Raw genomic sequence first — 12,904 nt, 5'->3', positions numbered from 1 at the left:
GCGGACGGGCCGGCGCGGGGAGGGGGCGCGGGCCGCCGGGACCGGCGCGGGACGGGACGGGACGGGCCGCGGCGGCGGGCGGCGCAGGGCCCGGCCCCTACGGCGCTCTCGGACCGCGGCGCTCGGCAGGGCCGCGCTCAGGCTCTCAGGCGGCAGGGGCGCAGCGGCGGCCCCGCATCCCGCGCGCTCGGCTCACCGCTCGCCCTTCCGCAGCCCCGCAGCTGGAACCGCCGCCGCCGCCGCCGCCGCCGCCCGCGACTACCGCCCGACCGCGCAGCCCGCCGGGAAGCCGAGGCCCGCCCTCGCCGCCCAGAACTGCAGCTCCCAGAAGGCCCCGCGGCACGGACCCTGCCCGGACCCGTAGCGAGGACGCGCAGTGCGCATGCGCGCAGCCTGCCGGGAGGCCCCGCCCCTCGCCCCGCCCCCGCGAGAGCCGCTCGGCCGCCCAGGGCCGCGAGTCGCCGGGTCTCCGCACCCGGCTGGCCTGGCCGGACCTCCCCCCAGATCTGAGGACTCCCGCGTGATCCCGGCGGGGGGGCGGGGGGCGGCGGCCGGCTCCCGGGGCCGAGCAGAGCAGGACTAAGTTCCCAGCCCAGCGGGAGGGCTGGGGGCGCCCTCACCCCGGCCCCCACCCCCCCTCATCCCCGGCCCGCTCCAGAACAGATGGGTGGACCCAGAGACAGAGACACACACACACACACGAATCTGGGTAAGGGACCAACTGCGGTGTGGAGGGCCAGCAGCATCTGCACCTTTATGCACGTTACAGGCTGGGCGGGCAGAGGGCCTGGTCCCAGGGAAGCCAGTTAATCATTATAAAACCCAGGGGAAGAGGGGCAAGGGCGAGTCCAGGAAACCGGGCCAAGGTCACGCAGAGAGGTCGCTGTTGTCAAAACGCTCTTGATCATAGACTTCAGCCACCACCTTCCGGCCAGCAAACCAGCGCCCATTGAGGGCCTGGATGGCCTTGTGAGTCTCTGAGGCCATGGAGAACTCCACGAAGATCTTGACGATGATCTCCGCGTCTTCCTCCTCGCCCTGCTTCTCCTGGTAGATGATGACGCGGTTCACGGCACCAAACTTGCCGCACTCCTCCGTCACCTCCCCTTCCAGGTCATCATCAATGTCCTTGGGGTCCACCATGTTACGGAGAACCATGACTGTAGACTGTGGGGGAGAGGCCAGTTGAGCTCTACAGCCTTCCCAGACTCCCCGACCCCCCGCTCAGCACCGGGAGCAGACCCGGCCACCTACCTCCTGCTTCCGGAGTAACTTCTGCATGACCATGTGGCGGGCACTGCTGCCCGAGATGCTCATATGCTCCTGCTCACTCAACATCTCTGGCCGTTCTGACTCGGGAAACAACTCCTCCTCTTCCTTCTCCTTCTTGGTCTCCAGGAGACCCAGCGTTGGGGGGCTGGCCAGGATGGGGTTCACCACTCCCACAGAGGGAATGGTAACCGGAATGGGAGGACGGGCTGGGGTCACACCTGCAGCAGAACCAGGTCCCAGTCACTCTTAGACACCCCCCCGCCCATCCCTCCCCCCAATCAGCTCTGCTTGGGAAGTAAGAGAATTGCTCAGCCATGGCTGGCCTGCCCCAGACATGAAGGGTCACAGTCACACCTGAGTGAGAGTGGGCTCTCCCGGAAGTGGAGAGCAGCTGAAGGCGGAGCCTGGAGGTAAGGCTGCAGAAACAGAGGAGTGCCGGTCTACCCACTCACCCGTGATGACTCCAGGAGCCTGCGCAGCCATGACAGCCTGGGGCAAAGCCCCCAGGGGCTGGGCCAGGGTCAGTGCTGGAGACACCAGCCCAGGCGTGGCCAAGGTACCCAGCACTGCTGCTCCAGCAACTGCTTCCTGCAACCCAAAAGAACCCCATGCTCAGTTCCCAGACTGGCTACCTCCACCCAAGACCACCTGAAGAGCCAGTCCCCAAAGGGTCAGCAGGTCTGTCCACCCACTGTCAAACCCCCGTAACTGCACCAGCCCTCACCTGAGCTGTAATCTTGGCTGTGGCTGCAGCTGCGGCCACAGCAGCAGCAGGCGGGAGGCCTCCAGGTGTGGCCGGTGTTAGCAGGGGCATGGGGGGGGTGACGGCCTTGCCCACCCGCAAGTACTGGCCACCCAGATCAAAGAGGTTCATGGAGGACACAGCATCCTGGGACGACTGGGCCTTCTCATATTCTGCAGGGCAGGAGCAGCAGTGAGGAGGGCCAGCCCTAGCACCAGGCCGTCCCCTCCTCTCCTTGGGAACCCCCAACTCACCAATGAAGCCATAGCCCTTATGCTTGCCCGTCGTGGGGTCCCGGGCCAGCGTGCAAGATTTGATCTTTCCAAAAGCCTCAAATACGCTCTTGATATCATCGTCCGAGAGGTCCTGGTGCACGGAGGCCACGTAGATGCGGTTGAAGGCCCGGGCCTCCTCGGCCAGCTGGTCTATGATGGGCTGGGCCTGTCCTATGTTGCTGGGCCTGCCCACCTGGTGAAAACGCAGGGGATGAAACAAACTCTCAGCCCAGGCCGTCACGGCAGCCTTCTGTGGAGCTGCTCTGCCCGTCGGCGGGCAGCTCAACAGAGGACTCCGTGTTCTCATCTTGGCCCCAAACCAGAACCCCTCGCCCTCACCTTGATGTTTCTGCCACCCAACATCACTGAGTTCATCTGCTCCAAAGCAAGCTGTGCAGCCTCTGGGACTTCATACTCCACGAAGGCAAAACCCTGGACAGGGGGAAGCAGAGTCATGCGGAGACGGCCCAAGGAGGAAGCCTGGCCTAGCGCAGCCGGCGAGACCCAGCCCGCTCACCTTGTGCTTCATGGTGACCGAGTCCCAGGACATGTCGATGCTCTTGATGGGGCCAAAGGGGGCGAAGGCCTGGCGAATGGTGTCCTCGCCTAACTCGTAGTAGATGGAGCCCACGTAGACTCGGCACATGATGGCCAGGGCCCGCTGCCGCTGGGCTGCCATCTGCAGCAGGACAGAAGGAGAGAAAGCCACTGGCTTGTCAGGAGGGCAGGAGGCTCCGCAGCCCTTTCCCCTCCGGGCCCACCCACCCAGCTCTGCTGCGGGAGGGCTCCCCACACAGCAACAAGGTGGAGGTTCGGCTCCTGCAGTCAGGGCACAGGGGTCAACAGGACCCCACCCGAGCCACACAGCAGGACACAGACACACCCAGTCCACCTAGGTCCCAGGCACACTGCGCCAGCAAAGCTGACAGGCGGCCAGGAGGCAGGGCTGGAGCCCCGCCACCCAGTCCACCCTTCCAGTTTGGGGGCTGGGCACCCTGGGCCGGGCTGGGAGATCATCCCACCATCCCAGCCAAGGACTGTGACAGAAGAGGGAAGGAGGTGCTGTCCAAGCCAAAGGGACCCGCTGGTATGGCCAGAAAAGAGGGAGGCAGAAGGCAGCAGCCACTGCCCAGAAGAGACCCCAGGGGAGGAGTGCAGCCCAGTGGGTTCCCCGAGGAGAACAAGGAGCAGCTGCTCATGCCGGGCTGACTCAGGCGGGGCTCGGTGCTCTCCTCACCCCAATACTCCCTACCCAAAAAAGAGCTGCCTGCAGCCCTGCTCATTGCCCTAAGAGCTGCCCCCCTCCCCCCCCGGAACATCATGAGGTAGCAGAGAACCCAGTGGAGTAGTGCCCGGGCTCCTTAGGGCGGGGGAGCGGACAGGCCCGGCTGTGAGTCGGCCACCCTAAGGAGGGCTGTGCCCCCGTTCCCCCCGACGCCCCGCAGGAGAGGCGCCAGGCTGGGGCTGCCAGGGCCCCGCCACTTCACACAAGGAAGGGCTCCTCTCACCCTACGGAAGGTGCCAGTGGCCGGACACCAGTTTATTTCTTCAGACAATAGCAACCTCACCAGAGTGGAGCCCAAAAGCGAGGCGTCTATCCTGCCCCCAGGACTCCCCACGTTGGGGCCTACCTTTCCTGAAACTAGGAACTCCCTGGAAATGGGACTAGCTCCCGCCTCAAAGCCAGCTCCTAACAGACCTCAGGCTCTGGCTCAGCTCCAGGACCCCCGAAGGGAGAGCCGGGGGGCCGGACGCCATCCCGCGTCTGCCCCGCAGGTCAAAGCTCCCCCAGAGGGCCACACCTCCCTTTTAGGGTGAGGCGGGCACACACCTTCCGCAGCCCAGGCCTCCCGGAGAGAGCACGCGGGCAACTCATCCGGGGCTCTCCCCACCAGAGGAAGGCCCCACGGAAAGAGCCACACCTTCCCCTCGGGGCCTCCTCCTCCGCCTGCCGCGGGGCGAGGGAGGGGCGTCTCCTCCCCAGGCTTCTCTGCTCGCGGTGGCCAGAGCCATGCCGCCTCGACCCCTGGCCCACAGCCAGGCCCACGGCCCATGTCTTTGCTTGTCCTTCCCTCTCTGGCTGGCTCGGGGTCCCCCTGCCCCCCACCCCGTGCAGCCATCCTCCCTCCAGGGTCTGAGAGGGCTGTCAGTTAGGACCCCTCTCTCCTCGGAGCCCAGACAGCCTGGAGACTGAGAGCTGCCGGCCCACAGGTGCGGGCACAGAGCCTGGCATTGGCAGCTACCCTCCCTGGCTGGCTGCCGCGGCTGCCCTCCGCAGTTACCTGGCCGGTTAGTTTTAAGACGGGCCCTCAGAGCAGATGGAGGCCTCCCCAGGGGTGGTCCCGGGGTGGGTGCCCACACCACGGCCCCGCCATGCATGCCTGGCGCTCTGCTGCGCTCGTCCAGAGCTGGCGGGCAGGGCCGGCCAGGGGAGCAAGGTCCCCAGCAGTGGGCTGCACTGCCCCCCTCTAGCCCTGACTAAGGACATGAGCCCCGGAAGAAGTGAGCATTTCTATTGACCGATTGCAAAGGTGAGAGAGGATCTCCAAAGCCCATTGTCACTGCTGCCATCTGAAAGACAGTAAAGACAGAGTTCAGTCTGTTGGAGCCGAGCAGTCTCCCGCTCTCGTCAATACCTCACGCAGACAGCGGCAAGGCCCGGAGTCCCCGCCCTGCCAGGGAGGCCCGCCTGCCTGCCTTCCCACACAGCCGGCCACGCTGCCCAGGGGGGGCGCCGCCTCAGAGCCCCCGTGCCCCGCCCGCAGCCTCTGCCGCAGGGCTGTTGAGGGCAGAAGGGAGGGAGGAGGGACGGACGACGAGTAAACAGCCAGGACTTCTCCTGACAGTATAATATCTCGGGCTGGGCTGGCGGGTGGGGGGGGGGGAGGGGAGCTAAGGGAAAGGCTCAAGGCCCAGGAACCTGCTGGTCTTCTACAGGCCTTTTCCCAGAGATCGCAGCCTCCAGCCTAGAGCAGAACCAGTGGAGGCAGTCCCAGACTGCGCCCTCAGTCCTGGGTCCAGCCCAGGCGGTGTGGACTACTGAGGGGTGGGGAGCTGAGCTCAGGGGCAGGAAGGAACACGGCCCCTAGACCGCCACATCTATGCACAGCCTGGGGGCAAGGATGTGGGGTAGCCCCGAGGCAACAGTGGGAAGACGGAGCCGATGACGGGGCAGAGCTACAGCGGAGCAGCAGGAAGGGGAGGAGGAGGGCCACAGCAAGCAGCAGACAGGAGAGGCTGGGCTGCTTGTGCCTCAGGGAGGACCCCGAGGGTCCCGAAAATGAGCCTTGAGAGTCTGAGAGTCCTAACACCTTCTGGGGGCGGCCAGCTGCAGGCACAGGAGGAGGAAGAGAAGAGGAGGAGATGGCGGAGGCGGTGGGGAGGGGCAGTGCGGGCTTCCTGGCCCAGGCTGGGTGGACAGCCTCCAGCACAGCCAGCCCTGAGGTGGTGGCAGCAGGGTGCGGGCGGGCGGCGGGACTCACCTGCAGGTTGGTGAGCTGCTGCTGCTGGTGCGCGATGGTCTGCTTCACCAGCACGCTCTTGATGCTCTGCTCCATGGCGTACTTCTTGGCCTGCGAGAGACAGCGGTGAGGAGCACTGGGAGGTCTGGCCTGCGGGGAGAGGCCCAGCCCCCACACCAGGCCGAGCAGCCAGGCCGCCGCACCCACGTGCCAGCTCACCTTTTGGAGGGCCTCCTGCTGCTCAGGCGTCAGGGGAGGCAGCCCCAGCTTGGCGCCTGTACTCTGCCCATTCTCCATCTTGATGGAGTCTGTGCCCTGGATGGGAAGCAGAGTTTTCAGCAGCAAACTCCAGATCTCCCTCACCTGGCCTTAGCACCCCACCTGCCCCTCTCCCAAGCCTGGGTACAAGGCTTCCTTCCCGGACGCCCAGCTGCCCCTCCAATGGTGCTGGACCCAGGGGTGAGACACAGACGAAGGCAGCTACCACAGAAACTCGAGAGACGGGATCTGGCCCCGGGGCCGGCCCGACCCTGTCTCTATCTACTGCTCTGCAGAGGAGCAGCCCCCAGCTGTCCTCCAGGGCCGGCACCGGACCTCGTGGCCTCAAGGCACAGCAGTGGCTTCCCTGAGGGTCCCACACAGGAAGGGTGAGCAATAAGCCTCCCTCCCCACAGCCCCATCCCCCCCCAAGGCAGGCACCGTGCACACCTGCAGAGCCTGCGTGCATTCCCAGGCCCCGCAAGACCTGTGTGTGGAGAGGCTCAGCCTGCCCCCACTCAACTCCTGTACTCGGCGGACAGAGAAGCCAGGGGAAGAGGAGCCTCGGGGACAGCACCCCAGACACCATGGGAGGGCTCGCCACGGCAGCTGCAGACCCAGTGTTACGCTTACATCTGTCAAAGCCATTTCCAAGCTGCTCACAGGCAGGACTCAGCCATGTAAAAGGTTAGAGAAGCCCTATGTCAGGGCTAGCAGAGCACAGGGCTGCGGGTGGGGGTGGGGGATACACCGGCGTGCCAGTATACAAGTTCAAAAGACCACCAACAGCCCTAGGCTTCTAGATGTTTTTTCTTCTTCTTTTTTTTTTTTGCTTTTCCCAGTCCTGGGGCTTGAACTCGGGGCCTGAGCACTGTCCCTGGCTTCCTTTTGCTCAAGGCTAGCACTCTGCCACTTGAGCCACAGTGCCACTTCTGGCCTTTTCTGTGTATATGGTGCTGAGGAATGGAACCCAGGGCTTCGTGTATGCTAGGCAAGCGCTCTACACCACTAAGCCACATTCCCAGCCCCCAGATAAGTATTCTTGAGAGGGATGATAGAAGAGAAAGGAAGGTCCCTGCGCAACAGTAATGAACAGGGACTCAAACACAAAAGAAGCAGGCAGAAACCAGCTGACTCAAACCCCAAGAATCCCTTTCTGGCTGCCCAAGTGTTGAGTTTCCAGCCCAGGTCAAAAGGTGAGAAGTTTACAAGCCACCCCCTACCCCCAAGCAATCAGAGGTCGGGTCCAAGTGAACCCCAGGTCCCTCAAGGGCCTGGCAGTGGCAAGGACCAGGGGCTGCAGTCTGTGCTCAGTCCTACCAGCTGGCCCCAAGCCTGGTTCTCCTTAGTGGGGGAGGGCCCAAAGGCTGGGACGCCAGAGCAAGCTGTCACCATGGAGATCTATGCCTGTCCCCCTCAGCCCCCTAGAAACTTTTCAATCTCTTCTTTGTCTTGGAGAACAAAAGACCCTTTTCCCACCAATGGTTGGCTGGACAGCCAGCCAGGGCCGGGAGCTTCAGCCCCCATAGCTTCCCAGGATCCAAGCTGCATGCCATATTCCAGCCCCTCCCTTAGGGTGCCTGGGGGCTAGGGGGAGGGCTGATCCCCAAGAGGCCAGGGGCCACCTCCTGAGGCCCACTGGGACTCTGTGGAGATGCGCACTGCCACAGAAAAGCAAAGAACTGACTGCACAGTGATAATAGAGCCCAGGCCACATCACAGAGGACTCACTCCCACAGGCCAGACAACAGAAGACATGACCCATGGGCACCCACCCGAGGCTGGAGTGAAGGAGAGGTGAGGGCTGAGTCCTCCCACGCCTGTGCTTATTCTCCTACGGTTTCTGCTCTGAATTAAAACAGACTAGAAACGGCCCCTTCTGGCGCAAAACACAATGGTTTCCATTTGGTTCTGCGCACTCCTAATGGCTGAGAATGAGCACAGCTGATGTCTCCAGTGCCCCCAAGTGGCCAGCCCACTGCCAGGGCTCACCTAGAGCAGATAAGTTCACAAGGGAAAGGCTGGGCCAGAAACAGGCAAGGTCTGCAGTCTTGTTGGCAGCCTCTGGGCTCCTCCTCACCACCTGCCCCCAAGGCCCAGGCCTCTCTGGGCTCACAACACACAGGCAAGGCAGGCAGGCAGACAGGTGGGTCTGAGGAAGAGGGTGCTGAAGGTCAGTACCTGTGGAGGTTTCCATTTGTCTCCTGCTGCCACCACTGCCGCCGCCGCCGCTGGCTCGGACCCCCCTCCTTGCTGGCCATTGACCTGCTGCAGGCAGGAAGGAGATATTGTAACCAATGCTCACACAATCTCATCCAGGCCCTCTCTCCTCTCCTCTCCCCAGGATTGACTCAAGGTCGGGAAGGGACACAAAATAGCCCAGCTCCAGATCAGACCAGAGCATTCCCAGCATTAACCCCCACCTTATACTGCCTGACAAGGCCACCTGCAGCTGCCCAAGACTCTGGCAGAAAGCAGAGCAGACGCTAGGGCAGGCCCAGGAAGAAACAGAAAAGAAAGGGTAAGCTGAGCACCAATGGCTCATGCCTGTAATTCTAGGTACTCAGGAGGCTGAGATCTGAGGATCATGGTTCGAAGCCAGCCCGGGAAGGAAAGTGTGTGAGACTCTTTATCACCACTAAAAACTACCAAAAAAAAAAAAAAAAAAGCCAGAAGTGGAACTGTGTCTCGAGTGATAAGAGTCCTAGGGAGCAAACAGTGCTCCAACCCCACGTGCAGGAAAGCCTCTCTCTCCTGCAAAGAGACTGGGCTAAGATGGATGACAAAGTCTCCAGCTGGCTCCTGAGGCACAGGGCTGTCTGCCCCTCAGCTCCTCGCACACACACTGCCCCCTCCCCCCGCAAGCACATTCCCAGTCCTCCTTCCCCCAGCAGGAACTGTTCAGAGCTATCTAGATTTCTAGGAGGGCAGTGAGAGCTTGGCTCTCCACCACCTGCCAGGACCAACACTCAGAGGAGAGAGAACTGTTGTGCAGAAACAGCTCCCAGAAAGCAGTGGTGGAGGCAAAGGCCCAGACAGGACTTGGGTGGAGGTGGACGATTTGTGGGAGTGGGAGGACGTGGCCCTCAAAGCTACTCCGCCTTCTTAGAGGTGAGTGGGAACAGACAAAGAGTACACTCATCCTGCTCCCAGCTCAAGGACAAGACACATAGATAACTAAGGGCATGAAAGGGCAGTTATGCCTGCTCTCAAACACATGCACAAAGAGGAGGCAGGTCGCTTGGGTCCTCAAACAATTGAAAGACCTAGATGATGGACCTGGCCACTGAGGCTGATTCTGTTAGCACCTAGCCTTGCCTGGAACCGTTACTAATGCAGTGTGAGGGTGCTACACTGCCCAATTCAGTCCCACTGTTGGCAATGGCACCCCAGAGTCAAAGGGGGCCCCTCTGACACAGTCCACTCGCAGAGCAAAAGACTGCTTGACACCCACAAAGCACGCTTCAGGTCCTGCCCTAGCACACCAGCAGCAGGGTGAAACTGGAGCATGTGTATAGTTTCCTAGTTTGTCCAGTTATTGTACTAGCCAACATGCGGATGAGGACAGAGCTGGGAGACACAGCTGAGAGCTCTGTGAGTCCACTGGTGGGACATCACCCCACTCCCAGCAGGACTTAGTTCTCGGTCACACTGAGCCTAGGACTCTACTCCAAGTAGTCACTGGGAAGCCTGGAGAAAACTGTCACTTTGTCACAGCCAGTCACATGCTGTTACCCTTTGACAAAGGAGATGTAAGATGTGCAGTCACAATACTCCCTAGCACTCCCTAGGCAGTGGTGCTTGAAAGGAGGGGAACCCTCTGAGGGGCAGTGCCGCTGAGGGACTCTGGGGTGCAAATGCCAGCTGCTACCCCCTCAGGAGCCCAGAACAAAAAGGAGATGACCTGGGGTAAATAACAAGATTTTAGGCCCCAAGCTCCTCAGTCCTGAAGGGGAAGTTACAAACATGTAACTAGGTTAGTTACAAACATGTAAGTTACAACATGTAACTAGGTTAGTTACAAACATGTATAGAGTCACACACCCATGAAGTATCTGCAGAGTAGGCACCTCCACACAGACAGCCATAGGCACTTGTTACTAATGTCATTAACAACATCAGCATGGCTGCAGAATGCTGTTTCTCATCTGTTCAGTCCCCTTCACATGCTTAATTCATAGCCAGAATCTTTGCTGAGTGCTGCAGGTGCTGAAAATACAACTCTCTTCAGGGCCTCATGATCAACTTCCAGCAAAGAATGCTCCCTTGGACACCTAAGACAACTTTGTAGGTAGCAAGCACTAAGTGCAGAGGGAGAGCTGACTGGGGCATTCTAGGCTGTGGCACCCAGGGAAGGCCTCTTTCGTGGGCTGACATGATCAGGGCCTTCAGGAGGTGAAGAAAGCAGCTATGCTCATGCAAAGAGAGAAGGAACTCAAGGGTAAGTGCCCTGAGCAGGAGCAGATTGTGCAGACTAGTCTGAGAATGAATCAAAGACACAGCAAAGACTGAATTCTTGATGCAAAAGAGCTGTTATTTCTGCAGCTACCAAGCAGGATAGGTCTGAGGGAGAGAAAGCCCTTCTGTATCTTCCTTCCCCATCAGATCTGTGTTAGCCAGAGTTAAGCACTCCAAGAGCCAAAGCACCACAACATGGGGAACAAGCTCTCATTATGCTCAACCAGGCCAGTAGGGACAAGAGAACCTTTCCAGAAGTCTTTCCACCCAAAACCAGACAGGGGCTAGAGTGTATGTAGCTCAGTGGTAGGGTATACTCAACCTGTGAAAGGCCCTGGGTTCATCCTCAGATCTGTCCTCCTAAAAGAAAGGAGGGAGAGAGAGACAGGGGGAGGGAGAGAGGGAGGGAGGGAAAGGAGGGGGAGAGAAAGGGGGAGGAGGAGGGGAAAAGAGAAGGGAAGAGGGGAAAGGGAGAGGGAGAGAGAGAGGGGCCAGGCCTCTCTAAGCTGAATAAGCATGGGCCCTGACAGGTAAAGAACATGTATGTACTAACCTGGAGAAGATTTGGAGACAACAAACATCTCACTGAGAACTACTGCTTCTGGGGTCAGACTTAGCAACTGTGTCTATCTCAATAATGACCCGGTGGTGACCTGTCACCATGCAGAGCACAGCTGTGCCTGGCTCAGCCTCAGTCCCCAAGGGCATCAGGACGGCTTTGTGGAAGGTTCGCTTTCCGACACCTTCCCTGACTACATCTTGACCTTGGCTCTGAGCTTCCCTCTCTCCGCCGTGACTGCCACCTAGGGAAGTCAGGAGGTCCTTACCTCTGGCCTTCTCTTCCAACAGACCACTTGGCCCTGCAGCTTCGAGAAGCAACACGGTACGGTAGAAAGTTGGCCGTGCTGTGAGGGGCACAGGTCTACACGCCGGGCTTATCCCGTACAAGGGGAGCACCTTGTGTTCCCTCACCCTGGGAGTCTGTTTCTGTCTCACTAGAGAAGGGCACAGTTCCTAACTCAGGGACAGCCTGGGTGAGGACCGGGTATAGTCCAGCCTCCAACTATCCACCCCTGTCTTAGACCTCCTTGCCATCTCGCTGGGCGCTGGAGACTGCAGTGGGAAGGGGAGGGGGCGGGGAGAAGACTGGAGGCGCTGGGGCCCTCCTCCCCACGCCCTGCCCGCGATGCCCGCGAGGTGGGCACCGGGCACAGCGAGGCGTGGCTCCTCATCCCACCCTGAGCACCGCCGCCAGGCACCGGGCAGGGTAGGGTGCGGTCCACGGGGCTCATCGGGCCCCCGGCCGACACAGGGGTGGCCTTTATCTGCTTCTCTACTGGACCCCAGGGCCCTCCCAGAGCTCGGGACGGAGCTCGAGAGCCGCGTGAGGGGAGAGCGGAGCGGCCGCTCGCCCGCGGCCCGGGGCCAGCGGAGGGAAGGCCGCGCGGCCCGGGCCGCGGCGCCTTCACCCCGGGAGGCCCGGACGGCGGGACGAAGCCCCCGCCCCCGCCCCGGGCAGGGCCGAGCGACGGCCGCCGGCGCCGCCCGGCCCCACCCCGCCCGCGGAGCCCGGCCCGGCCCACAATTCGGGCCGCCGGAAGCCGCGGTCCCCCAGCCGGAAGCTCGGGTGCGGGCTCGCAGCCGGCCGCCCGCCCCGCCCCCCGCGCGCCGGGGGCCGCGGCAGGCAGGCCGCGGCGTCCCCCGGGGGAGGCTCGGCGCCCAGGCTGGGCCGACGACACGCACCGGCCGCTCGGGCCCTCCCCGTGGCCGGGGGGAGCGTGGGGGGGGCCGGGGTGCTCACTTACGAGAGCTAGGGTCGCCGTCGCCATCTTGCGCCCGTCGCGGCCGCCGCGCGCGCCACACGCTCCGGCTCCCTCCGCGGTCTCGCGCGATCTGGGTGCCAGCGGAGGAAGTCTCGCGATGAAAGGGCTCTTTCGTGCGACGTGGAACGAGAGGGGGGGACGTCGCTTCCGGGGCGGGGCGTGGTGGTTCTGGCCTCCGGCGGGGCGGGGCGGGGCGCGGCGCGCGTGCGCGGAGGGGCGGGGCGGGGCGCGGCGCGCGTGCGCGGAGGGGCGGGGCGGAGCGCGGCGCGCGTGCGCGGAGGGGCGGGGCGCGCGGCCGGCCCCGGGGAGGACTCGGGCAGCTGGGGAGGTCGAGCCCGCAGGTCCCCTCCGGGCCGAGGTAGGTGGCCGCTGAGGCCCCGACGCCAGGGCCGCGCGCCATTTTGCAGGGTGACTCCTCCGAGGCCGAGGGGCCTTCGCGGCGACCGCAGAAGCCCTGGGGACGGTTCACCCGGAGCCGAGCGCGGGCCGCCCGGGAGGAGCCCCGCACGCCGCCCGGCCCCCGGGGATCGGGGCGCCTGCGGTCAGGTCCCCTAGGCCCAGGTGTTGCCGGGCGCCGGGCGCTCACGCTGGCAACCCCAGCCCCTCGGGAGCCGC

At 62.6% G+C, this 12,904-nt stretch overlaps 1 protein-coding gene across 6 annotated transcripts; it reads right to left on the bottom strand.

The window, feature by feature from the left end:
- Positions 1-704: 704 nt before the first annotated feature.
- On the bottom strand, positions 705-12,388 carry Puf60 (poly(U) binding splicing factor 60). Of its 6 annotated transcripts, none has more exons than XM_048358582.1 (12): positions 12,272-12,388; positions 8,190-8,276; positions 5,970-6,065; positions 5,772-5,861; positions 4,810-4,860; positions 2,807-2,968; positions 2,629-2,721; positions 2,269-2,482; positions 1,997-2,187; positions 1,725-1,860; positions 1,255-1,490; positions 705-1,167 (listed from the first exon to the last, which is right to left on the bottom strand). In XM_048358582.1, the coding sequence occupies exons 1-12, from the start codon at positions 12,293-12,295 to the stop codon at positions 868-870; spliced, it is 1,680 nt and encodes a 559-aa protein (XP_048214539.1). In that variant the 5' UTR covers positions 12,296-12,388; the 3' UTR covers positions 705-867. The 6 variants fall into 6 exon arrangements, with proteins under 6 accessions (XP_048214539.1, XP_048214540.1, XP_048214545.1 ...); XM_048358583.1 differs by having other exon boundaries at positions 8,190-8,273; XM_048358588.1 differs by lacking the exon at positions 12,272-12,388 and adding an exon at positions 11,294-11,362.
- Positions 12,389-12,904: the final 516 nt, after the last annotated feature.

This window comes from Perognathus longimembris, chromosome 12 (genome assembly GCF_023159225.1).
Source record: "Perognathus longimembris pacificus isolate PPM17 chromosome 12, ASM2315922v1, whole genome shotgun sequence".
In the NCBI taxonomy this organism is placed as follows: Eukaryota; Metazoa; Chordata; class Mammalia; order Rodentia; family Heteromyidae; genus Perognathus; species Perognathus longimembris.
This window is presented reverse-complemented; position numbering and strand designations above follow the sequence as displayed.

What these genes read in the sequence shown, in the direction of transcription:
- Puf60 (XM_048358582.1), bottom strand. Translation starts at nt 12,295, where the DNA reads ATGGCGACGGCGACCCTAGCTCTC. An exon ending in CGGTCACCATGAAGCACAAG is followed by an intron (nt 2,722 to 2,806) that starts GTGAGCGGGCTG and finishes CCCCCTGTCCAG; the next exon opens with GGTTTTGCCTTCGTGGAGTA. An exon ending in GGCTCCTGGAGTCATCACGG is followed by an intron (nt 1,491 to 1,724) that starts GTGAGTGGGTAG and finishes GTTCTGCTGCAG; the next exon opens with GTGTGACCCCAGCCCGTCCT.